Here is a 24286-nt window from a genome sequence, read left to right on the forward strand (position 1 = left end):
TATGGTGACAATGGAAGTAGGCTCTCTGGAGTATTTAGTCAAAATGGGTGACAGAAGTGAGACATTTTAGTAGGGCTGGGGATTTGGAGGAACATCAGGGAAGTTAGAAACAAGAAAAAGCCTAAAGGTACTTTCACCCCTGAGCCAATTCTGATTCCATGTTGTGTCTTACCAAGGTCCATATCTCCCGCTTTGGGTCTCTGGGAGTAAGGCATCCCTTTGTACACAGCATCCAGAAGCTTCTCCTTCACCTGGGTGATGGTGTCACAGTTCAGTCCCTTCACTATGATTTCTGGGGCATTTTCATTTTCTGGGTTTACGCAGTGCAGAGTCTGAGGGAAAGCAATGAGACACTTGGTAACAACATCAGATTTACCTAACAAAAAAGGCTGAGAAAACATCTATGAGAAATAAATCCGGTATGAGAAAACAAAAATCGGGAACACAACACAGGTCTGACAAGAATTCACTGCACTGTTCCAGCAGTTTATTTCCCCACAGTAGAGCCTTCATCAGCTTCTATGCTAGCTCTTTCTTTACATTAGCTCAATTACACACAACTGTGCCATTTGAGCAATGAACGTGCATGCAGACTGAAATGTCTTCCCCATTAATTAAAGGAAATGATAACAGTGAATTCCTAAAGTAAATTTATACTCATAAGTGTACAACACGTTAAAGTTTTAAGAAGTCGTTTCATTTAAATTTACAATTTAGGGCCAAATGACAATTTGTATGGAAGTGATGCCATTTAAGCTTTATTGTAAAAACTAAGTTGAATTCAATACTATAACTATATAAACAATACTATTTTTTGTAATAACATATTTTGTTAGTCTAAATATATTGTATCACATAACTCTTGAACGTATAAAAATAGAATATTAAATACTCAACAGGAGCAGTTAAAACTTTTCATCTGTGTTCAAATTGATGTTTAGTGACCTCAGGAGAACTAAGAAAATGTCATAACTGTATGATATCAAGCTTATTTTGCTTATCCGTTAGTCATTAAATTTGTGTTTCACAGACAGCAAACTAACCAAAGTCTTGTAGTCAATTTGCTGTCGGATGAGCTTGTCCTCACTCAGAGAGTATCGGGCCTCTCCAGTGATGGCATCAATGGGTCCTTTCTCCATCTGTTGCTTGATGGCACAGTACAGCATGAACAGGGGTTCTCCTGCACATTCCTGAGATAAAAAAAAATACAGTTTAACACTGACATGTTTCACATTACAGAACCAAAAGGAAAGGCTTTCCAAAAAATCTTTCAGCTGTCTCTGCCTTTGGGAGGAAACAGGTCAGCCTTTAAGCAACATTAAAGGTTTACTCCTCAATGATGATCGATGTCAGGGAGTGGACTGACTCATGGCAAAGATAATTTCTCGGTTATCTTAGTATATATAATGGTACTGTTGAAAACAGAAAAAGTTCTGTTACAGCATCTTCTTTAGCCAGTTAGAAGTCATGTCACTGAAATGGCTATTATTTCTAATTGGAAACCTTACAGGCCATCTCAGGAAATGCAGTGTTGTGATTCCAGTCATTATCCTGTTGGTAAAAAAAGGTTAGTCCAATCTTAGCACATTAACCAAAAATCATGTTTCCCTGAAAGTACACAAAAAAACACTGGCTGAGCAACAATGAAATGAAAGAAAGAAGTGCCAATTTGTAACCTTTTACCAAGCCTTAATTGTTTGTTCTTTCATTTTCTCTAATGAGCAACTGCAGAGAGTGTAACTCACTGACAGTCTTGACAAAGTCCCTTAACACTTAAAAAAAGCAAGTTTAAAATGCAGGGAGTACACTATGATTTTGGAAGAGGTGATCATTAATTTTTAAGTTATTATAAGCTTAATGATTGAACCAGAAGAACTTGAAAAGCACTTCAGCAATGTAGATCTCACTGGGTATAATGTGGCCTTGAGTACTTGAGCATCACCACTCTAAGAAGCTTTCTTTCCATGGAAGAGGGCGATACCCTTGATCCTCTGGGGATAACTAAGCTCGCAGTTTTAGGAGATCTTAAACTCCTTAAGGAAGAAAAAAAAACAACTTTTTCTTCGTAGAAACTCAACTTTTGGCACCCAGTGCCAACTCTCCCACTGCCACCATATGCTGCTAGTGTCTCGTTAGCATCTGTAGTAATTAAAGAGACAGCTGCTAACGAGCGGGAACATGCATACATCATCCCAAGACCTTCTGATAACACGCTTGTCTTTGAAATTATCTTTAATTTGAGATTTTGGCTTCATTAAGGCCGTTTGCCACATCTTGGATAAAGCAGGCTGTTAAAGCACTCACACGTTGCACAACGAGCAAGAATAATGACCGTGGGAGTGGAAGCTACCTGACAATCTGTTAAAAAAAACCTACTGCCATGTATTGGACTCAGTCATGGACAGAATACAAATGCTGTAATTATTTCTTTTTCTGTCATTTTTAAATGTATTATTTCTACAACTTTTCATCTTAAAAAATCTTTTTTCCCCCCACAGTACTGGTGCATGTGTTTAATTCATACCAGTAATTTATTAAATATTGGAAAAGAGATAAGCATAGAATAATTTGATTGAGTTTTGGAACATCTGAAGATTTTAAAAGATTCACATTGTGAGAAAAAGCTTGACAATAAGGCTTAATTAGCACTAAATGGATATCCAGAGGCTACAGAATGTCTACCAAGTTGCCAAAAAGTGCATTTTTCTAATAACTATAAGCTGTCTCTTTTCACAGGTTCTTTGAAGAGTTCTGATAAAATCAAGCCTACAGCCTTTCAGAGCAAATAAAAAAAATACATGAAGAGTCCTCCCGTTTATGTCAGAGAAACAGTGGCTGTCCATATGCGTCTGCAGAGCTGTCAAAGTTTGTAATTGCAACATGTAAAACCAAAATTGAAAACACATTTCACGCCTCCCATAACTATCCTAACATTTTAAATCCACTGGAACAACTATTAATTTATTTTGCCACATGCAAGACCCTTTAAATCTGACTGCATCTTTCTAACCATCTTTTAAGATATCAATCTAGCAATGACATATTGAATCTAGGCTTACACTGACAGCAAAGCAGATTATCTTAGTACTTTGTTCTAATTTTAACCCATTACCTGTTACAGAAATGGGCAGATGACTGTCACTTACACAGAAACCATGAGTTTTTTTCTACTCAACATACAGTGAATTATACTGGGTAAACTACAAACTATTGTAATCAACAACCTATTGTAATCAAACTGAAATGTTAACATTTCTTGTGAGATGCAGTGATCTCTACTAAGAGAACAGAAAAATGCTGGGAGTATTTATATATATATTTGAAAATGTTGTATTCTATTATCTTGTATTAAAACAAAAAAATGTTAGTACTGTCTTTCGTAATAAAATCTATTCATGAAAAATGAAGGAGGCTTTTTTCTCCTGAAATGTTTAACCCAGTAATCCTGTTTCCTGGAATGACATTCCTCATTTCTGAATTATCATTTATTAAATTATACAAAATTTCAGAACACAGGTCAGAATTGTATCTATTTTCATAAGCTTCGGTTTGAATCCCAAATTCTAATTAAAGAAAAAATGAATAATGCATGATTATTCTAGGTATAATTTATTGAACTGTGAAATAAAAAGAAAAAACGTACATCATTGCATTACAACCAAAGATACCCTGGTTCAAAAAAGACAAATAAAAAGATGTGAAATATTGAAAGATTCAGATCATCAGGCACCTAATGTTTCTCCTTCAACCAATGAAATGCTTTTGAGCCTGTCTTGTTAGAGCCTGATTAATGAGGAAAACAGTCTTCTGGAATTTAGCTTTATTGATATGTTCTGTTGAAAAACAAAGAGCCATATCTTTCTTACAGATATTTATTGCATAAATGAACCACATCTTCATGACAAAAACAAGAAAATAGCTTAGATGTTATTAGCCATATTAGCAGGGTAGGCTGAAATATCTTCTGGGACATTATTTTACAGGATTGTTGTCTGGAAAATCCTTACATTTACACTAATCCATAATGTACAAAGACCCTTCGTTAATAAAGCTCCTGTACATTATGGATAAAAGGTGCATCAAGAGACAATGCAAATTATTTTTATTTTTTAAAAAACAAACAGCAGCTTACGATTGCCTTTACTCCTCCCCTTAATTGCAGTTCATAGCTACAGCCTTGGACAAACATGGGGAACACTACTTCAAATGGGGCAAGGCCACAGGACAAATTGTGGAACTAAGACTTTAGTCAGAGGGCTTGACACAGGTCTTGAGAATAACCATGGCACCAGACTACCAAGAGGATCCAACAGGAGTAGTAAACCGAGTCACAATGTTATCTCCATGTCAAGAGTCATTCAGTTTGCCCTGAAATTAATGTTAAACCTAGATTGCCTTACATAAGACTAAGTCTTTATAATAATAAACTATTTTATATCGTCTTTAAAAGTAGCTTCTGAAAGGGCTTTAGTAACAAAAGAACAATGATAGGAGATCAAGTTAGAACAATAAGATCAAGGGTTTTTGTTTCTATTGAAAATACAAAGGGACAGACGGACATCAATTAAGTAAAAGCCCTTTTGAAGAAGTGACAGTTGGAAATTGGAAAAAAACTATATATAAAATATTTATAATGTTTAATGTTTATGAGTTTAATGTTGTAAAAAAACATCTTCCATATACAGTATGGAAAGGAAGAAAATACAGCCTTTTTAAAATCCAGACCCAAGTTTTACTTGGGACTTACCTTCAAGAATTTGTAAAGCAGGAAGGTAAACCAATTTGTCAGCATTTTCTCAGCTACAGACTCAGTCCTAAAAGGAGAAAAATACTTATAATTAGAATGCCACAAGACATACAAATGATTTCCTTGTGTAGGCACAACTTAAAATGAAAATCCAGACCACAGAAATGTTACGATCATACCATTTAATATTCAGTTGACCTAGAGCACCCTCATTTGTAACTGAGGATGTGTTTTAGTGCAACGTTAAATTAAATTTAGAAATCAGTGCTGCTTGGAAGATTGTGCAGCAGGTACGAACAATCATTGAAATCCCAGTGCTGAGTGTCACAGCTTTCCAACAGTGCTGTCAAAGAGACCATCTGTTATAAAAATGAAGATTAAACCTTTTGTGAAGGATTCACTGCATTTTTTTTTGTTACTGAAGAGAAATGATGTTAAGGACATCCAGAAAATTATTCAAATTTAAGTTTTCCTGTCAAAAATAAAGGTGCAACCAAACTTTTTAACTTAAAATCTTCAGCAGGTATTCATTTCCTTGGTGCAATGATTCTGAAGCCCTACTAGACAACAGAAATATAGTTTTGAAGAATATTTTGATTGGACCTCCAATTGAGGATAGATCAGAACAAGTTTATATCCTAAAGGCAATCTATTGGTTTTATCAGCAACTTATACCCATGTGTAAATAAGAACTGAGATCCAACTGTCAATTTCACAATTCAAAAACCACAACTTATATGGATACAGGTGGTTTATTCAAGTCAAATGGAAGCCAAAATAACAAACCCAAAATTTGATGGCAGCTTCTTACTGCATTCATGTTAGACATCTGGCAAGCAGGGAACCAGACATTTAGAGTCAAATGATGCCTTTATATTTACTGTTTGAAAGAAAGAAGTTTTTTTTTAATTTATTCCAGAACATAACTAGTGGTTTTAGTTTTATAATAAATCCCACCTAAAAACAATTAAAAAATTGAAAAGACAGTTAAATGTCCTCTGAAAATTCTACAAGAAAGAAACCAAACAAAATTTTCATGTCTAAAAATTTCAATGAGAAATGCAGAGAACACCACTAATACATTTACAGCATCCGCAATTCTTCTTTATAGAAAGTATTTAATTAGCACTTATCTCTTCAATGTAAACTGCTTCATACACAAACAGAAAAAATGAGGAAAGCCTTCTGTATCTTCAAAGACCGGCTGCTCTCTTAAAAAAACTTTTTTTCCCCAAAACAAACAACTAATCTTCATTAAAATTCACCAATTAACATAATTAGGTAACTTCTCTCATTAATCATAAACCTGGTGCATAATAATGACCTCCAAACGGTCCCCCAGAAAAAGTAATTAAAAGCCTCTGTAATTAACGGACTTTATTACTTCTAATTTGTTAACAGCTCTGCAAAGACTACTGAGAGATTCCATGCTGTAACATAGCTTGGAAGGGATCTGGGGAAATGGTTTGTTTTTTTTCCTCTCCTTTTTTGCCCCCTAAAGCACCACAGAGGCATCCTCCTGTTTAATTATACATTTACTAAAAAAGAAAGGATTCAACTGGAACAGAAAGACTCAAGATACAGCAACACAGTTCGAGCCTGCAAGTAAAGTAGCAGAAAGAGCAGTAAGTAAATAGTGATATTTTGCTATAGAGTTTAACATTGATACTTTTACCCATTTAGAGTCTCCTCAACTTTATGTTTGTCAAAAAGGTGAAGAATTCTAGAATAGGTATATGTGCACATTCCACAGCTTATATTTTTATCAGTAGTGGGTAAGCTGTTCTCCTAGAGATTTGCACTAAGTTCACTTTTTTAACCTGTCAGCATACTGCACCAGGTGTAGCTAACAGGCTAATGAGGCTCGTGGTAGCAAATGAACACCTCATCAAAGTGATCTCTTAGTTGCACCTGGCACAGTAAATGCACGATTCGAGTCAATGTGCTGCTCTTTCTTGACATGTCTTGGGAAAAAAGTGTCACTTATTGTTTATTTTTGCATTACCCTGTTGGAATCCATCACATATCATCAGATACATATCTGTGTGCAGGCTTTCTGCTCCAACCTAGAGGTTTATCACTGCAGTTCTATATAGGCTTGACATTTCCAATAGACATGCCTTTTCACCAACATCTCTGGCAGTTAACAGGCCGAAAAACCCAGACAAGCCCTGCTCTGTGTCTGCCACTGGCAGTTTAATTTATCTCTGTTGCTTGATATTGTCTTCTGGCCAGCATGGAGATTTTATAGAACAGCTTGCTTTATCATTCCTTAAGAAAAAAAAAACATTAAACTGCCTAAATATTTGAGCATTTATTGATCATACAGGGCAGAAAAAAAAACAAATAACCAAAAAAGCATACGTTGCAATACGTTGCAAAGCCTGTCTTAAAAGAATAATAATAATAATAATAATTGCTTACACTTATATAGCGCTTTTCTGGACACTCCACTCAAAGCGCTTTACAGGTAATGGGGACTCCCCTCCACCACCACCAATGTGCAGCATCCACCTGGATGATGCGACGGCAGCCATAGTGCGCCAGAACGCTCACCACACATCAGAATGACAATGATTTTCAACATTTCTTGTTTGAGAGATGAATATACAATATCCCATTGAATCTTCATTTTACGAAAACAACCAACAGGCATTAAAACAGTAAATTTAATAAACTGAACCCACCAGGGAAATGGAGTTGTATATTTCCTTTGAGATCTTACTACTTCTTATTTGCATTTTAAGTATAAAACTTAACAAGCTCCTGTAAGAATGTAATATATGTGGTAAATTCTTTTAAGACAGCTGGTAAGGATGCAAACAAAGCAAAGAAAAAATGTAAAAAAGGAACAGAATTCTTAAAGGTGAATGAATGTTTAATGATATGTCCTCTGATTACTTAATTAGAGAGATTAATTGCTCATGAATGACTTATTTCAGTGGATAATACAAATGCCTTGTTAAATTCTGTAAAATGATTAATCTATTAATACAATGTTAGTAAAGAGATTTTTTTATTTTATATCTGTTTTTCTTTGTAAATCAACAACAGACAATTAGCATTCATGGAATTCAACTAAGATTGTTAAAGGCTTTAAAATGAGGCTACAGCAACTGATCTTGGTCCGTATTAAGATATTAAGGGCTAATATGCTATTATATATTTGACAGTAGAAACCTCTGGAGCCATATTTAAATTTTTAATCCCAAAGCACATTGCCAAGGAGTCCATTAGTATTATCTCACCCATCTAATTTTCTCCTCTAAAATCATCTCTATCCTAGAAAAGCATGTGTGTGAGTGCTCATGAGTGTAACTTCATCTGACAGCAACAGCGATCCTCCTGACAGTGAAGCAGGTTTAGGAGAAGGAAGCCTTATTCAGGAAGGAACCCTGCTCACGTCCCCTTACACAGCCTTGGCCGTCAAGGAAAGAATGAGCAGACTTCCCCAAGCAGCAACTCCAACCAGCAAGAGACAACCCAGGCTTGGGAATCTGGGTTGCAATTAATGTTTCTTTAACTTACACTCAATTTCTTTTACGGCTTGGATGGATTTTAAACCTTGAAGTTAAAGCTTCATAAATCTTTTTTCCAAACATTTATCAGTAGGATTATCCCAGCTCTGATCCAAAAACCTGGCTGGCTGAGAGAAGAGCTCAGAGGTTTATAAATTCAACTTGATCACTTTGCAGGCTTACCTTCTAAGCAACAGTTTGGGGTGGTTCTTGCTCTCCAGGTTCTTCTCTATAAGGTCAGAGAGGAGCTGTTTGAGGACACCCGTGGCATATTCCATCTCTCCCTGCAGCGCTGTCATGATGAGGGAGGCCACGTTGCCACGGTCACGCATGGAGAAGCTTCGCTGGGCCTCCAGGGTCCGAATAAAGGTCAGGAGGAAGTGCTTCTTGTTCAAGAGCTGCCCAAACAGATTCAGGGCCTTCTCCACATTGGCTTGCACCTGATTCCACAGAAACAGGATCAAACAGGGGAAAAAATGCCTTATGCAGTTGAAGAAAGACGCTGAGAATGCACACTCGAATGGAGCCGATTATTATACCCCCATTTGACAAATTTAACCTACAAATATTTTTCAGCATTTGTGCACCTTGCTTTGAAATTGAGCATTGCTGACTAGGGGGGTTAAATTACCCCCCTCCCCTCTTATTTGAGAGCAATAAACCTTAAAGGGATCACTGCAAAATTAAAAAAGTTAAGGCTGAGGTTCTGCCTGCCACATGCTTTGTTTTAGCAGAATCTCACAGGAAGCCTTTACACCCAAGTGTGGTCTGAGGACTAGCATGGAATTATTTCTGCATGATTTGCTACCCAGAAGCACAGCAGTCTCTTGGCTTACTAAACAGGCAATGAATGCAATAACTACTCTCACACATTTGTAATTTGCTGCCAGACAGGCTAGATATACAGCTATCCTGCTGTACAAAGCTAATTTTACACAGCCGATTGTAATCCAAATGAAAATTTCAAAAGTTCACAGCACTTTAAAATGGATTTTAGAGGAGAGGTTCTTAGGTAGGAAAGCACTACTACTAATCAACAATGTTTTCTTGTTCCATTTTGTCACTAAAAGCTTAAAAGTTTCACTGTTCTAAACCAAGATGATTTTCATTACTGTGTACCTTGAATAAACAACACAGAAGGTCTGAAATATTTGTAATCCACTTTTGCCTAATTTAGAATAACTACCACAGACAGAAGTCCCCCGAAATGAAATTTAATTTTTCCAGCCTTCAATGAAATCCCACACACCTAAAAAAAAACCAAGAACATAGACGGGGAACTGTGTGTGGGCCACTGTGAAAATGGAGTCAAGAACCACTTCCTTACATTACTGTACTGAATGTAGTCCTGGAAATCATACATTCTTCACAGCGGTCAAATATGCTTCCCCTTTAAACAATTCAGGGAACTGTGAAAAGCAAAGGGGCCTTTGTACAGCCCCCAAGCAATCCAATCCCCAAGGCAATCTGATATGAACATCAGCAGTACAAGAGAGAGCTGCATCTTGAAAGGGAATCTGAGAGGCATCCCAAGCACATTCTAAGGACATAGTTCTTTTGCATGCCCTGCTGGTTCCGAGTGTTGGCACCTGCCACTTTTAATTGAACAGGAAGCTATGTTCATGATCAATTGTAAGATCTCCCTAGTTAGTTTTAAATGGGAAAAAAACAGCTGAAGACAGCCTCTTCCTAGCACAAAAATGGGCTGGGGAAATGTCCAAATCTGTCACTCTCCACTGTCCTCTCTCTCTCTCACACACACACACAAACACACACACACACCTAAATACAAAACAAATCTTCAGTTGTTGCCTTGGTGTCTTTCAAGAAATGGCTTAACAAAATGCTTGGCTCAAATGGGCTACATGGGCAGAGTGGCCTCCTTGCATTTGTAATCTAAGGTCTTAGATTTAATCCTCCAGAGAAACTGCAGAAGCTTTAAATTAAGTGTGACACTCCAGGTACACTGATGCATCTTAAACGAGCTAACTGTATGGCTATTTCATAAGTGATGGCCTAACCTCTTAGCTTTTCTAAAAATATGCGAACATACAATTTCTATCTGGCGAGGGAATTAGCTTTACCACTGTGCCAGCATATTTATACAAGTTGATGTAACCTTTTTTAGCACCAAAAAGTAAGCTTTTTCTTCCAATACACATCTCCAACTGACTGGCAAATCTTTAAGATTTTCAGATACTTTTCTCATTGCATTTAGTCTAACTCCATTTCACAACAATACCCATTTTGTGCGTTTACTCAAAGCACTGCCTCACCAAATGAAACTTTATACAGTATACAGTACCTCCATCTCTTTCAGCACTGGGTGGTCTTCTATGCCAGGGAAAAGCACTCTCATTGCATACGTCCGGTAGTCGAGGAATGGAATCCCAGCCCCATCTAAATCATTGGTGAGCTCATGGATATCAGTCTGCAGCTCTGCAAAAGCTACAAGAGAACAGCTATGTGTTACCAAAAACAAAAAGGTAAAAATGAAGATGGATAAAAGCAAACTAAACTACTAATTCCAATTGTTTTCAATAAAATACTGTCTACAGAAAAGTGCCAAACTAGAGTGCTATACTGTAGGTTATGGTCCTAGTTAAGCTCTAAAGTTTAAAGTTGATAAGACACAGAGTAATCTCTAAACCACATATCTTTTTATTTGCTCATCCATTATGAGCATCAAACACTGGTTGTGCATTCAGCAAGTGTCTGCAGTCATTTATGGAAACACAGCAAGGTGCAGTTAATTAAGATGGGGTGAATTCATTATAAGAACGGGAACTAACAAAAAAAAGCAGTTTGTATGATGAGAGAAAAATGAAAATCGAGTGTAGAGGCTAGCTGATAAGGGCCTAATTCAGGCCAATGAAGATAAAGCTGTGAAGTGAAAATCTCGCTTTCCCTCAGGCCAAATCTATCCTTCAGCATAGCTTTCTTTGATAGGGAACAGACTTTTTTATTATTAACATTGCCCACATTTGCCTCTTAAACCCTCTCTCCTCATCTGATACCCAGCTATTACATCTCTAAAGATGAAATGAAGAGATTCCTCTGACATTAAAATCTAATCCCACCTGGTCTTCAATGACAGAAAATATGCTTTAAGATCAGGTCTTTCTTATCTGGACAGTCAATGGAAACTTCTCTTCTGATAGTCTCTTTATGAAATCAGTGGGAGATAACAGATGCTCAGTGGCACCTAGTTCAAATTAATTTAAGTGCTGTCAGCATCCATTGACACAAGAAAAAGAAGGTGGGGTACAGTGATAAACTGCATTTCATCTTCATTTTCAAAGAAACACAAATCACTCATATCTGCAAAACGCTTCTATTAAGTTGTATTTTCAGTAAATAGAAGTATCAAATGCAACAGAATAGAACCAAAAAATAAAGTTGTTTAACTTAAAAATAGAGACATAAGATAATGAATAAAACACAAGAATTGAAAGAATAAACTAATGTATTAAATGACTAGATGTACACTAAATGACTAAACATTTCTGCATTCTGCGTTCTATCGCTGACCCACCAACAACTTTATAACAATGGTATAGTTGTATATGTTTATTTTAATAAGTTTAATTGCATTTGTTTCACTCAAACTGTAGCAAATGTATATAAAACAGAAAACACTCCTCATACCAGACTGGCTTCTAAACACTATACGGTATCAATGAATCTTAAAGTAAAAAAATAATGAAACTGGGAGGATTGATTAACCTGTTAAGATTGTAAAGTGGAGCTTATTCAAATACCTTCTGGTAATACAGAGCTTCTAATTTCTGAATTATTCTCAATATTCTGAATATACAGAGAGTACAGAAAATGAATAGATTTAATGTATATTCATCATTCTCAAAGATATTGATTTAAGGCTTTCTGATTTAAATAAAAAAGATGAAAAGAGAAGACATAAAAAAGTATTTTAATGCCGTCAGAATCTTCCTAAAATTAACAGCTCTCTTGATAAGGTGTCAGTTCTTTTTAATATAGGCAAACCTTGTCTTGAATTGAATGTGCTAATTTTTCCAATGTCTATGCCTACCTGCTTGACCACCCTGCAAAATCTACACTGATGATACAATTAAACCTAGTCCTTGTATCCCCAATCTCTTTCATTCCAAATGAGTTCTTAATGACTTGCCTTAATAAATATTTAATAATTTAAACATTTTAAGATTGATTTCTACTCCAACAAAGTGTCTGTTTTCAAGTTTCTGGTAGATTTTATAGGCGATATAAAATCACGAGCAGTCTCACAGCTTAAAACACAAAAAAACGTAATTACCCAATTAGGTAAGTCATTTATTCAATTACATCGTTAAGAGCTCAGTTTGAATTAAAAACAAGAGACGAGGGACCAGGGTTAGGAAGTCTTGCACTAGCAGGTCAGCTTGGGTATCTTTATACAGCTATTTTTTTTATACATGCTCACAGTGAAAATGAAGCTTGGAAAAAATCTGCCTAATTTTCATTACAGATGTAATGTGTTGCTGTGAGATTATTTGAATCATGGGAAATGGAGATGACATTATTCCCACATTATTCTCATATTCTCAGAATATAAGCCATCAGGCCTTTCAATTATAGCAACCGCTAGCTTTTCCATTGACAAAACCACTTCCAGTATCAGTACACTAGGTAAAAATTAACAACCACAGAATCTGAAACCAGTGAAGAGCACAACACTGGAAGCAATAATGAATGGTTCTATATATTTTCCCCCAGATTGGTCACATAAAATGTTAACAGAAAAAAAAATTCAACAAATAAACAATTCACAAATTAATCATGTCACTAGTTTGCTCCATAACTATAGCTTAGTATCTTGTCTCTTCCCTGCTAGAGCAATTGTTGGTCCGTCTTGTGCACGTACACATTTTGCTTTCTTCCGTTATCAAAATACAACATACTCAGATGGTGCCTTTTTAAGGAAGTATAAAACACTCCACACTCCACATTTTTCCCTTGTTGCCTTGTTGGTATTTAGGGATCTCCTAATCTTTTTTCTGCATTATTTTGCACTTGCTCAATCATATAATCAATGGTTCAATCACAGGAGAGTGGAGGTAAGCAAACGTTTATTCTTTGCTTAATTAAGGTAGTTTACATCTCCTGTTTTCTGTTTCATAAAACAGCCACTACAAAGCTGTAACACCCGCTAGTAGTCCCTCTGTTCTCAGAGACAAAAAGGCAGTAAATCTGCAAAGGCTAAAATTAAGTTGCCCTGCATGCTGACCAAGAGGGTTAATGAAAGATGTAAAGACAAGTATCTAATCAACTATATCATCAGTGCACAATTACCACAGAAAAGTTTTATTAGCAGCCCAGAAGGGTGATCATTAAACTGCTTTATCAAAGAATGCTCTCTAGCACAACGTTCTCCATGTGGGCTGGGGAGCCTTTTCTAGTGAAAGATTCAGCTCACAGCACAGGCCCTGTTGTCTTCAGATCACTAGTTCGAGGTTGTGGCTCACAGCAATGGGATGCCTCAGTTGGCAACACACAGAGTTGGCCAAATTGGAACCACAAGTTGATCTAACAGAGCAAGTGTATTCACAAAGTTGTTCAGGACAAAAGCAAAAAGATGGTTTAAGAATTCTACACATTATGATTTCATTGTCAAGCTCAGAATTGTTTTCTTTTCTCCATATTATGATTTTTGTTTTTGATTGCTTAATATTAGCTTCTGATGTCCTTGGAGTTCTGCCTGTTCAACAATCCCGAAACACAGGTTCAGTCCCAGCCTGTTAAAGTCACGTAAATAATTGCCGACATTTTGAGACATCACAAAGACAAGCTTGTTTTTCATTATTTTTCTTATCTTTAATCTTTGTTAATGAAAAGACTTTCTTGATGTGCTAAAGAAAATGTGAGAAAAGCAAACAGAGTTAAGTACAAAAAATGCTGGCTTGTAATGAAATGAGAATAAAGGGTAAGTTGTAAAGGCACAAAACATTCTGGTTTTTCATGACTCAAGATCCATCCTCCCTTTCCACAAATCCATTCTATGAGATTTCTTTTTTTTGGCGAGACTGAAGCACTGATTGGCAAGGTCATGACCTCTGGACAGCCACATTGAGATAATGGCCAATTACATACTCTCTGCATCGGATGCAAGCAGGCACTCAGCCCAGTTGTCAAAACAAAACAAACTCGCTAACACCCAAGATTCAATAATTTAAGTGACTCAATTTAACTGTCTACAATCTGAAAACATTTTGCAAATATGTTTTGAAAGTAATTTTAATAACACAGCAAAAACTCAGACTTGTCTTTAACCTTCTAGTATTGACCACAACAATATATTTTGCATACTTGTAGCTAGAATACATAAAACAGTAAATAACATTTAAGAAGTGTTGTACAAAAGTGATCACCTAAAATACTCATTATTTAAAAATCTCTTTACAGTCAAATGATCAAATAAATCCAAGAGTAAAAAACACCTATTTACACATAAGTTACACATTAACACTTGTAGGAAAAAAATAGGTGCTTAAAACATTTGTCCAGTGAGCCCATGCAATTTGCACAGGATATGAATTATACGTATATTGTGGTAAAATGTTTTAAGTCTGTGTACTTCTGGACATGAACCCAGCACAGAAACATGTGGAACACCCTGAGTAACTAGGACATAATTACCTTTAAAAACAGACCAGATTTACTAAATGGCTACTCCTTTTATTAGTCAAATAAAAGCCAAAATAACAAAGGGAAGAATCTACAGTAGAGCAAGCATGGACCAGAACCCCTGTGTGCATCTGGATGTCTGTGCACATTGATCAATCTAAAACCTAATTGTAGTTAAAGTCTATAAAAATATCACCAATGATCTAAGCTGCAGAGCCAGTCCAGAGCAGATACAGGATACAACATACTGTAGCTACACAATATCAGTAGCATTGACCAGTGCCACTGTCACAGTCATAGGAGGCACTCAACGCCATCAACATTAGCAGCCATAGACCATGACAGCAAGCTGATGAGCAAGGAAGATATGAAAACAGAAGAAACGAGCCTTAAATGAATCCAGGAGCACCAATCTTGGCTTGACTCTATAACTTTATATATTTTGCTTTTGTTGCTAAAGGAAATTACCTGGAATACATGCTCAAACCCTTTCTTTAGATGGACTATCAATTCCAGATTTCTTACAGAGGTCCAGGAGCTGGACGATCTCTCACCTTCCTTGCATTCCAGTGCTACCCGGGACTCCAGGTTGTCCATCTGCAGCTGCAGACGTTTAAGGGTACGGTCAGCATCGCGGGACTTCCGCTTGTAGGCGATGAGAACAATGATTATGATGAGGAGCAGCAGGCCACCTCCGCCTCCAATCCCGATGATGGCCGGCAGAGTCAAGAGGCTGTCTGAGTAGATCTGCAGTGTCCCCGGAGAGTACTCAAAGCCACCAGCTTTAATCTGTGTCGAAAGGACAAACCACAATTATCATGATTCCTAGCTATGCAAAATTGCAATTATACCTTTTTCAATCGGGTAGAAATTCAGTGAAGTGTTCTACTGAAAAGGTTAAGAAACATTACGCTGATTAGTGTTGGGATGGCTTTTAAAGTGTAAGAAAAAAACTGTAAGATAGCCAGTCAGGTTTTATTTTTTACACATCAAAGAAAGAAATGCATCGATTCTGTTTTTACCGTTTTATCCCAGGGTAAATGCTGTTAGACATGGTAAAAAGGAATTATATCCCTAATATAAAATAATCTACATATCTACAGTATGTGCACACATTGAAAAGACATAATATTCATTCTGGAGCCATAAATTCTACTGGTAAAGCACAAATTTGGTCTGGAGCTAAGAACATTTGCCTTAAGCTTATAAACAATTGTCTTAATAAATACAGGACAAGACAGAGCCTCACAGAGTGAGTAAAATGGCACGTGCACAGGAACATTCATGATAAAGATGGTTCATATCCATTAAATAGAAGGACTACAGCAAAGTGGCAATGCCTTGACACTCTTTGCATAGGCTGTTTGATCTTGGACAAAGTCTGCAGGCCATTGAAGAAAAGAAAGGCAGTTCTCATTTGTATGTTTTTAAAGTATTATTAAATTGCATAGTATATGACAGCTATACAGTGTCAATATAGTGAAAATGTAAGTACACACCCTTAATATATTATTGTTAAACATATTCAGACATATTTGATCTTCACCTAGTTACAGTATCTCCAAGTCTGAACAGTAGCTAAAACTAACCTAATTTGACAAATAAAACAAACGGTCTACTTTCTAATTATTTAAAAAAATATCCAGCATTCAATATAGTTGTGTGAAAGAGTAACTTGTGGCAGTAACCTCTAGCAGTAATCCCTTAAAGCAATCCTCCCTTTCTAAACAGTGGAAATATTCTAGATATTGTCATGTGTCTGGCAACCTTTTTCAATACTGTTCAACAGTCCAAATTAAACGTAAATTTCTAGTCTAGTAATTTCTGATTTCTCTAGATTAAGGACTGATTTGTTAAAAAAAGATCTAAAGTGTGAATTTAGGAGTTATAAAAAACAGAGAACATCTATAGAGCATATGCTGTAGGAGCAAAATGTTGCCTTTTTGATTGATTGTTCATTTGTAGCTCTATGGAGCATTATACATGTGAAGTCCTAGTCTGTAGACCTGCCCTACTTTGGTAAGCCAGGAGTTAGTTAAATCAGAAAGGGGGATTTCTAAGGGCTGCAATTTGGTCAATCTCACAAGGAAACTCATGTGATTCAGAAGTATTCTATAAGTAAGTCCAAATGAAACAACTTTCCCAGAATTTTGCAAGTGGAAACCAAACAGCTGCCCAGGAAACAGAGTAAACACAGGGCTCCCATCCGTTCAAAACAAACAGTCTTCAGTGCTGATTTGCAGCCAGAGAGGAAAGCTCTCTGGGATATTAAACCTTACATGACCACATGCAACACTTCTGCTTATAACGACATGGAGGTCAATTTACAGAGAAAGAGCACACATCTGTGCTTAGTTCTTAGGCTAGCCTCACAGAAACGTTAGCAGATTGGTAATGGAAAACACATTTATATTTTTAACACAATCTGTAGCCACTTTGTTTTTAAATTTCTCCTTACATCTTAATTACCCGCATTGTTAGGAATTGTCAACAACTTATTTTTGAAGCAGCTTTATTCAGATTTTCCAGATTTCATATAGTACTTTATGTAGCACTTACAAAAAGTTTTGCAGTATCAATCTTTTGGCCTCCTAGTCCTTAATTTATCAGAAAATAACTAAATCACTGATTTTCAGAGGTACAGGTGCCCTTTCCAAAAAAGTTACACTAAAACCAACTATGATTTCACAGACAGCTACTGTGTTTCTTGTAAACAATCTACATGGGCATGGGAGATTTTAATGACAAAGTAGGGGACACAGATGTTAAATGAATAACTTTAATAACTAACAAAATACTCTAAAAGCCCAACAAAAAGCAACTTTAATGAGGAGAACTAAATCCCATAAACTTTTGCTTTAAAACACAGACTGAAGCATTAAATGGCATCTATAATACAGTGTAGAAGTTCTTAACTTAAAATGCGAGCAGAAGTAGAAGGATAACCAAAATAATTCCAGGTCCAAATCACTGGTGTCATGGAATCTGACGTTATCTCTTCTACTTAATTTCTATAATGTTTACTCAGGTTCAGCTTGTGTGTTACCTCTTACCTCAAGCACAATTAAATAGAAAACAAAAAGGTTTCTCAGTGATAATGCACATGCAGACTTATTTGGCTTGGATGGGTAGGAGATGAGTTACTGTGTTGTCTGAGGTACTGCTGAACCAAACTGGAATCCTCCTGCTACAGATTAGGATAGTAGACATTTCAGTTTGAAACACAAAGGGTACAAATACTTACAGTCACTTTATGCTGGCCAGTGAGGTTGGGCCACTCACAGAGAAGCTGCGTTTCGGAGAGTGTTAGCACGCAGGGGGTTTCGCCAATAAGAACGGTGTAGTTCAGTCTGGAGTTTCCAGGAGCTGATGGAATCAGGTTCCGTCCCTTTAAAGAAAATCTCAGCTTTTCTATCAAGAACCACAAGAACGTTTTACTAAAACATACAGTTCAACACAGTACAAGATAAAATTCTTGTAAGGAGTTGGGATTGCAAGAGATCCGGTGGACAGCCTCAGGAGAAAAGCCATGTAAGTGAACAGATGAAACATTTGAATGCCTCTGAAATTAAACAGTGAAAATTTGTGATGGGCAGGAGTGTATTATGCTAGAGAGCAAAGATTTAAAGCCACAACATTATCAGTGTAGAAGATGCAGTACCATGTGCATCAAATATAGGGTGCCAAGCTTCATTACAGCTTCAACTATCAATTAAGTTAACTGATCAGAGTCAATTAACACATTCAATATTTTAAAGTTTACAAAGTGCTGATTTAACAAATGCACTTAATTTGACATACAGTATCTACAAAAGGTTCTCAGAGTGGAACAGAAATGAAAAAAAAACATTGTTAAAACAATTACTGGTGCACACAGGATTACTAGCAGAGCACAGAGGAGGCAACAAATGTCTTCTATTTAAGGGGGTTTGCAGGGCTGCTGGTGAGTGCCGTGCCAATCCTTCAATTAATCGAACGCTCCTATAAGTCACTGTGGTGCTTGCAGAATAATAATAATAATAATAATAATTGCTTACACTTATATAGCGCTTTTTCTGGACACTCCACTCAAAGCGCTTTACAGGTAATGGGGACTCCCCTCCACCACCACCAATGTGCAGCATCCACCTGGATGATGCGACGGCAGCCATAGTGCGCCAGAACGCTCACCACACATCAGCTATCAGTGGGGAGGAGAGCAGAGTAATGTAGCCAATTCATAGAAGGGGATTATTAGGAGGCCATGATTTGGTAAGGGCCAATTGGAAATTTGGCCAGGACACCGGGGTTCCACCCCTACTCTTTTCGAGAAGCGCCCTGGGATTTTTAATGACCACAGAGAGTCAGGACCTCGGTTTTACGTCTCATCCGAAGGACGGCGCCTGTTTACAGTATAGTGTCCCCATCACTATACTGGGGCATTAGGACCCACATGGACCACAGGGTGAGCACCCCCTGCTGGCCCCACTAACACCTCTTCCAGCAGCAACCTTAGTTTTTCCCAGGAGGTCTCCCATCCAGGTACTGACCAGGCTCACACCTGCTTAGCTTCAGTGGGTTGCCAGTTGTGAGTTGCAGGGTGATATGGCTGCTGGCCGTATGACAAAAGATGCCAGCCTCCTTAGTTAGGTAAGTCAGAAGAGCCTGTCTGCCCTTTCTCATTCCCCTTGTGATGGCTGCTGGGAGTGGACAAGTGGAAAGTCCAAATGGGGAGCACAAATAAAAAAATATGGCCATGGAAGGCCAAAGAGGTTGAATTGTGTAGACTCTCTACCTTGAGAATAAGAGGAGAGCTTGGCTTGAGTTCCAGGATTCCTGTGGGACTCAGCGGCTCAAAGACAGGGTCGGGATAGTAACTGAACACTGTTTCATTGATGATGAGCACAGATTGGACGTTGTCCATGATGAACCCAATTTCATCTGGCCTGTCTCCACTGTCAGAGAAGCTTTTCTCTGTATCAGCCACAGAAGGAGCAAAGCATACCATTGTGGTGTCATTGTGGACAGTGCAATTCTGAAACAGAGACAAGCACAGAAAACTGACATTTCAATACATACAGTACACCACATCTAGCACTGTATTTTAGTTTCAGTTTAATCTACTGTGTGAAGTTTACGATATATCCAGCAAAATGATGAACCATTTCCAAAATCTAAAATGTTCGATTTTATGTAATGCATTACAATATGACGTATGAAAAATATACTTATATATCTAAACAAACATTTTGGTTTACCAAAGAAAAATCTATAAATCTATTTTTTAGAACCAAATCCAATGTCATAAACTGAAAGAACATTACAAATACATATAAATCTGCTAACAGCCAGGTATAATATTTTACTTCAGGTATAATTCAAGCAAAAGGTTACCCTGTGCTTCTGATACTACACAAGAGAATTGCCATATCTAGTTTATTATCTGTTGACATTTCAAAGGTTAAACTTCCAGAAGGTGATTCAAAGCCTTGTCTAAAATGCAGAGCATAGGTTGACCATCTGGGTCATAGGTGGAGGTGTTAGTACTCACATTGATGGATTCTGCAGAACCATACTTGGCCCTTATCTTGGGTTCTTTGATAGTGGCTAAATTGGTGCCAGAAATGGTCAGCAAAGTTCCACCACTACAGAAAAGATAAAAGATATCGATCAAGGCAATTTGATTAGATCTCTACAAACAGATTTTGATTCTCATATTTACCTTTCTTAAATATGTTTTAGAAAACTCCTCTGTACGAAATAGCTCATTTCTAGCTGTGAACGTAAGGTTCACACCTCTTTTTTTCTTTCAAACCTGTCATGAGTTTATCTCTGTTGAGTACCCCTAAATCTTGGCACTAAACATCATTTCGGTAAATCTTTTCTGATTTGCATAAGCATTTTTGTGTGCTTCCTTTAAAAGTTCCATGGCTCCAATTTAATGTCAATTCTAGGAACTCGTATTTTGATCTAGGAACAAGATTTTTTAAATAAAATTATTTGCAAACACTGCAGCTATCTGCACAGCCTGTGTTCACTTTGTCCAAAACCTTTGCTATACCCTAAAAAAGTTACAGATAGCAGCAATTAGCCTCTTCCATTAAAACTTGAATAAGAGAGAGGAAAGTCAAAGAACTATTATTTTACTTGAGTCTGAGATTTAGCAAAATAAATAGATGAATCATGTTTCAGTTGAAGCAGGCGTATTACAGTGCTTTTAGACACCTGTCATCTTAATCAGAGCACATCATTTACGGTATGCAATCTGTATTCAGTTAGCACTTCATAAAATAAAAAACAGTAACAGTGACAATCATTTTTAACCATATTGAGCGCATAGGTTCATATATGTAAAGTCTTTTTATGTTTGTACATCACTGGAGGCACAGCTGTGGGATTGTGGGTGCACTCAGCAACAAGGTTTTCAACAATCTTGAATATAATGTGAAACACAAGACACGTATACTGTAGATTTACAAACACTGGTCCAATGCTTGGCCAAAGCTGTCAACAATAAGTATAATATAGGGCCAGTTGAAAGAAAAGGCTTTAGTGGAGGAATCAGGACCTTCGTTTTGTTAGGCTGTAACATGAGCATTGGCAAATTTGGTATGCACTGAACCACGGTTTCACTCATCCAGCTGGAACAGCGATCTGTGCTCTGAGACACTTGGGATGACCATCCAGCTTCATTAATAGCCTACATCATCTGGCCCTGAAAATGCCAAACAACCGCCTAAATCAGCAGGGAATGCACAGCTGATCATCAGCACAGCTCACAAGCGGGAATTACCTTCAGTTCCTATCAGTGTTCGTTGAAAGGTTTTTAAGCTGATTCTGACAGGAAATGCACTGGGACCGAGAACTCTGGCTGCTGGTTTTATCAGCATTAACCAGATGCACATCTACAGGTCTCACAAACTTTGAGAAAAGTTTAATGAAGGAGATTCGGCACTGCATTAGTAAGAAACTCTTTGAGAAAGTATGCTTGCTGTTACACAGTAACATTCTCAAATCACAGTATCCTTTACCTTATTAAAAAAATGAATTTGATATCAGCTGTCATTTTCTTGGTTAACGATTTAGATCCCTGTACCAAAACAAGTGGCAAAGTACAAAACAAGAGACGAGAGGGTTCCTAGTAACAGCTAACGAATGACACAGCCCAGATTTCATCTGGCAATCTCTAACATAGGGCCCAACCAGGATTACAAGCAGATGCCTAAACCATGAGAAAGCCTTTAGCTTGCTTCTCCTAATCTGACACTTTCAAGTTCATCTGACTCCAAGAAAGAAACATTCCTAACATTTTCCACAGCACAGAAACAAAAATATTTAAGTCAGAAATCGTCTAATTATACTGATCATCTGCAGGCACTTAAGGGGTGATCTTTAAGGATCATAACAGTCTTAGAAACTTTCAAGAAAACCTGGAAAGAAAATTAAGTTCTCTAAAGAATGTTTAATTAACACTTGCTCCTCACATACTTAATTGCATATGATGCACATTAAATAATTGAAACAGTATTTTCATTATTTTACTTTGAAGGCTGTTTGTACTCTGCATGCAATGCAATTTATCGCATCATATTATGACATTATCTCCGAGACTAACTAGCTTTATATTGACCTATAGTAAAGGACCAATCTAAAATCACTGGTTTGAAAAGTGTGTTCCTTAGCAATCACATATTTCCAGAAATGGAAATCTTGAGAATCAATTGCTCTAGCCAATTCTGAAAATGTTTATCACTATTCATCTCTGTGGTAAGTATATTGGATGAAACCTTCCACAGTAAATAAGACTGATATATGAAAAAGAAAATAAAAGGTTTAAGCAGTGCGATCTTAGATTTTATTAATACTTTATTGGGCCTTTTGTTCACCCAGCTGGGGTCACTTACCTGGCAATGCTCCACTCCGGATCTATTTTCAGGATTGTCGGGTCCTCTGTGTAATTAAACTTGACCTCTGGGTTCCTCAGTTCCGCCCAGTTGATATCCACCATGACAGGAGTTCCCCCTGAACTTTGACCTGCAGGGGTCACACATACAATCTCTCTGGCGCTCCTCCTGAAAAAGATGGGCATCATTTGTTATTTATCAACCTACAAATACCTTGGCACGACTCTTGCCTCTTAATTATTGCTGAAAAAAAAAACCTACCCAGCCTCGTTATCAAAGTTGAGGTCCTGAATGTGTTCGATGAAATGTATGGAGCAATAAACTAATTAGCAACAGAACAGCTTTTATATTTAAATAAAAGCCTTTTAAAGCAGTAAACACAATGTTGGCTTACAAACATTCTAGGCAAAAGTTCTCTGAATTATAGAATTATAAAACTGAAATGGCAATATTACATTTGTAATTAATATATTTATATAAACATGGATGGAATGCAAAAGATTTTCATAACATTGAAAATTCCACACATGAATTCTGTTTACAATTTCCTTTAATACATTATCCTAGAGTGCACAGACATATACTGTATTCAACATACATACTGAGCATAGAATAAAAAAATATTTATTTTAATTTTAACAGACATTTCTTAAAAGTGCTAATAAACACATTACTGGATTTGGTTTTAGATCAGATATTTGGAATAAAGAAGATAAACAAATGAGGCTTTGGATAGGTTTAAGTCATTTATGTTTTTTAGTGTGGTTTAAGCACACTAAATACCATAAAAATCCTAAACGACGCTATTGGTGTTTTAAATTAGAGCTTCAACATTCAAAACAAAGTTACGGAGGTCAAGATTTCAGACCAAACAGCGATCATTATCATTAGAATTCAATCAATATTTCACTCTCAAAACATTTCTTTGTCTGACACTATAAACTCATTTTAATTGCAGGACAACGGACAGAAAGAAGGGAAGTTAGACTTGAAAATCAGAAGCTGCAAAAAAGGCCTGCAGTGCAAAGATGACTGATTTTGATCTGTCTCTGGTATTAGATTGCCTCGCATACTGTAACTATCTTCATCAAGCCAAACAGCAAAATTCAATTTTTCATTGAGGACAAGTTTTGATGCATTAAAAGCTATCATTTTAATGATGCATGATGTTGTATAAAGACATACTTTGCTTAAAGAAATAAGGGTTACCGTTTTATTTTATTGAAAACCATTATTACCCCAAACACATGCAAGCTAATGCACTTTTCCTTTTTCCCCCACACAGATCTACCCTTAATCTGCTGAAATACCACCACTTATTTGTAAGTATGAAGAACAATTGCTATGAAATTTCAAGCAGGTTTTCACTGAATGCTTCCAAGAAACATCTTTAGAGCTTCTCTTTTTCTAAATGTTTCCATGGGAACCTCTTTCATAACATGTATCTTCAAGCAACAGATTGATTGTACATATTTTGACAAGCCGTTTGTCACAAA

The 24286-nt window shown here is 36.8% G+C and overlaps 1 protein-coding gene across 2 annotated transcripts in view; it reads right to left on the reverse strand.

The window, feature by feature from the left end:
* plxna1a (plexin A1a) overlaps positions 1-24286 on the reverse strand; it is a 278914-nt gene that overhangs the window by 16387 nt on the left and 238241 nt on the right. For both annotated transcript variants that reach the window (XM_088636764.1, XM_088636765.1), the window contains exons 16-25: positions 22791-22958; positions 20438-20531; positions 19682-19921; positions 18152-18295; positions 15462-15696; positions 10571-10713; positions 8449-8705; positions 4748-4814; positions 1044-1190; positions 173-332 (exon numbers count right to left, since the gene is read on the reverse strand). In XM_088636764.1, the coding sequence (XP_088492890.1) occupies positions 173-332; positions 1044-1190; positions 4748-4814; positions 8449-8705; positions 10571-10713; positions 15462-15696; positions 18152-18295; positions 19682-19921; positions 20438-20531; positions 22791-22958 (1655 nt within the window). The remainder of the gene's footprint in view (positions 1-172; positions 333-1043; positions 1191-4747; positions 4815-8448; positions 8706-10570; positions 10714-15461; positions 15697-18151; positions 18296-19681; positions 19922-20437; positions 20532-22790; positions 22959-24286) is intronic.

The sequence above is a fragment of the Lepisosteus platostomus genome, chromosome 6 (assembly GCF_059453375.1).
Source record: "Lepisosteus platostomus isolate fLepPlt1 chromosome 6, fLepPlt1.hap1, whole genome shotgun sequence".
Taxonomy (NCBI): domain Eukaryota; kingdom Metazoa; phylum Chordata; class Actinopteri; order Semionotiformes; family Lepisosteidae; genus Lepisosteus; species Lepisosteus platostomus.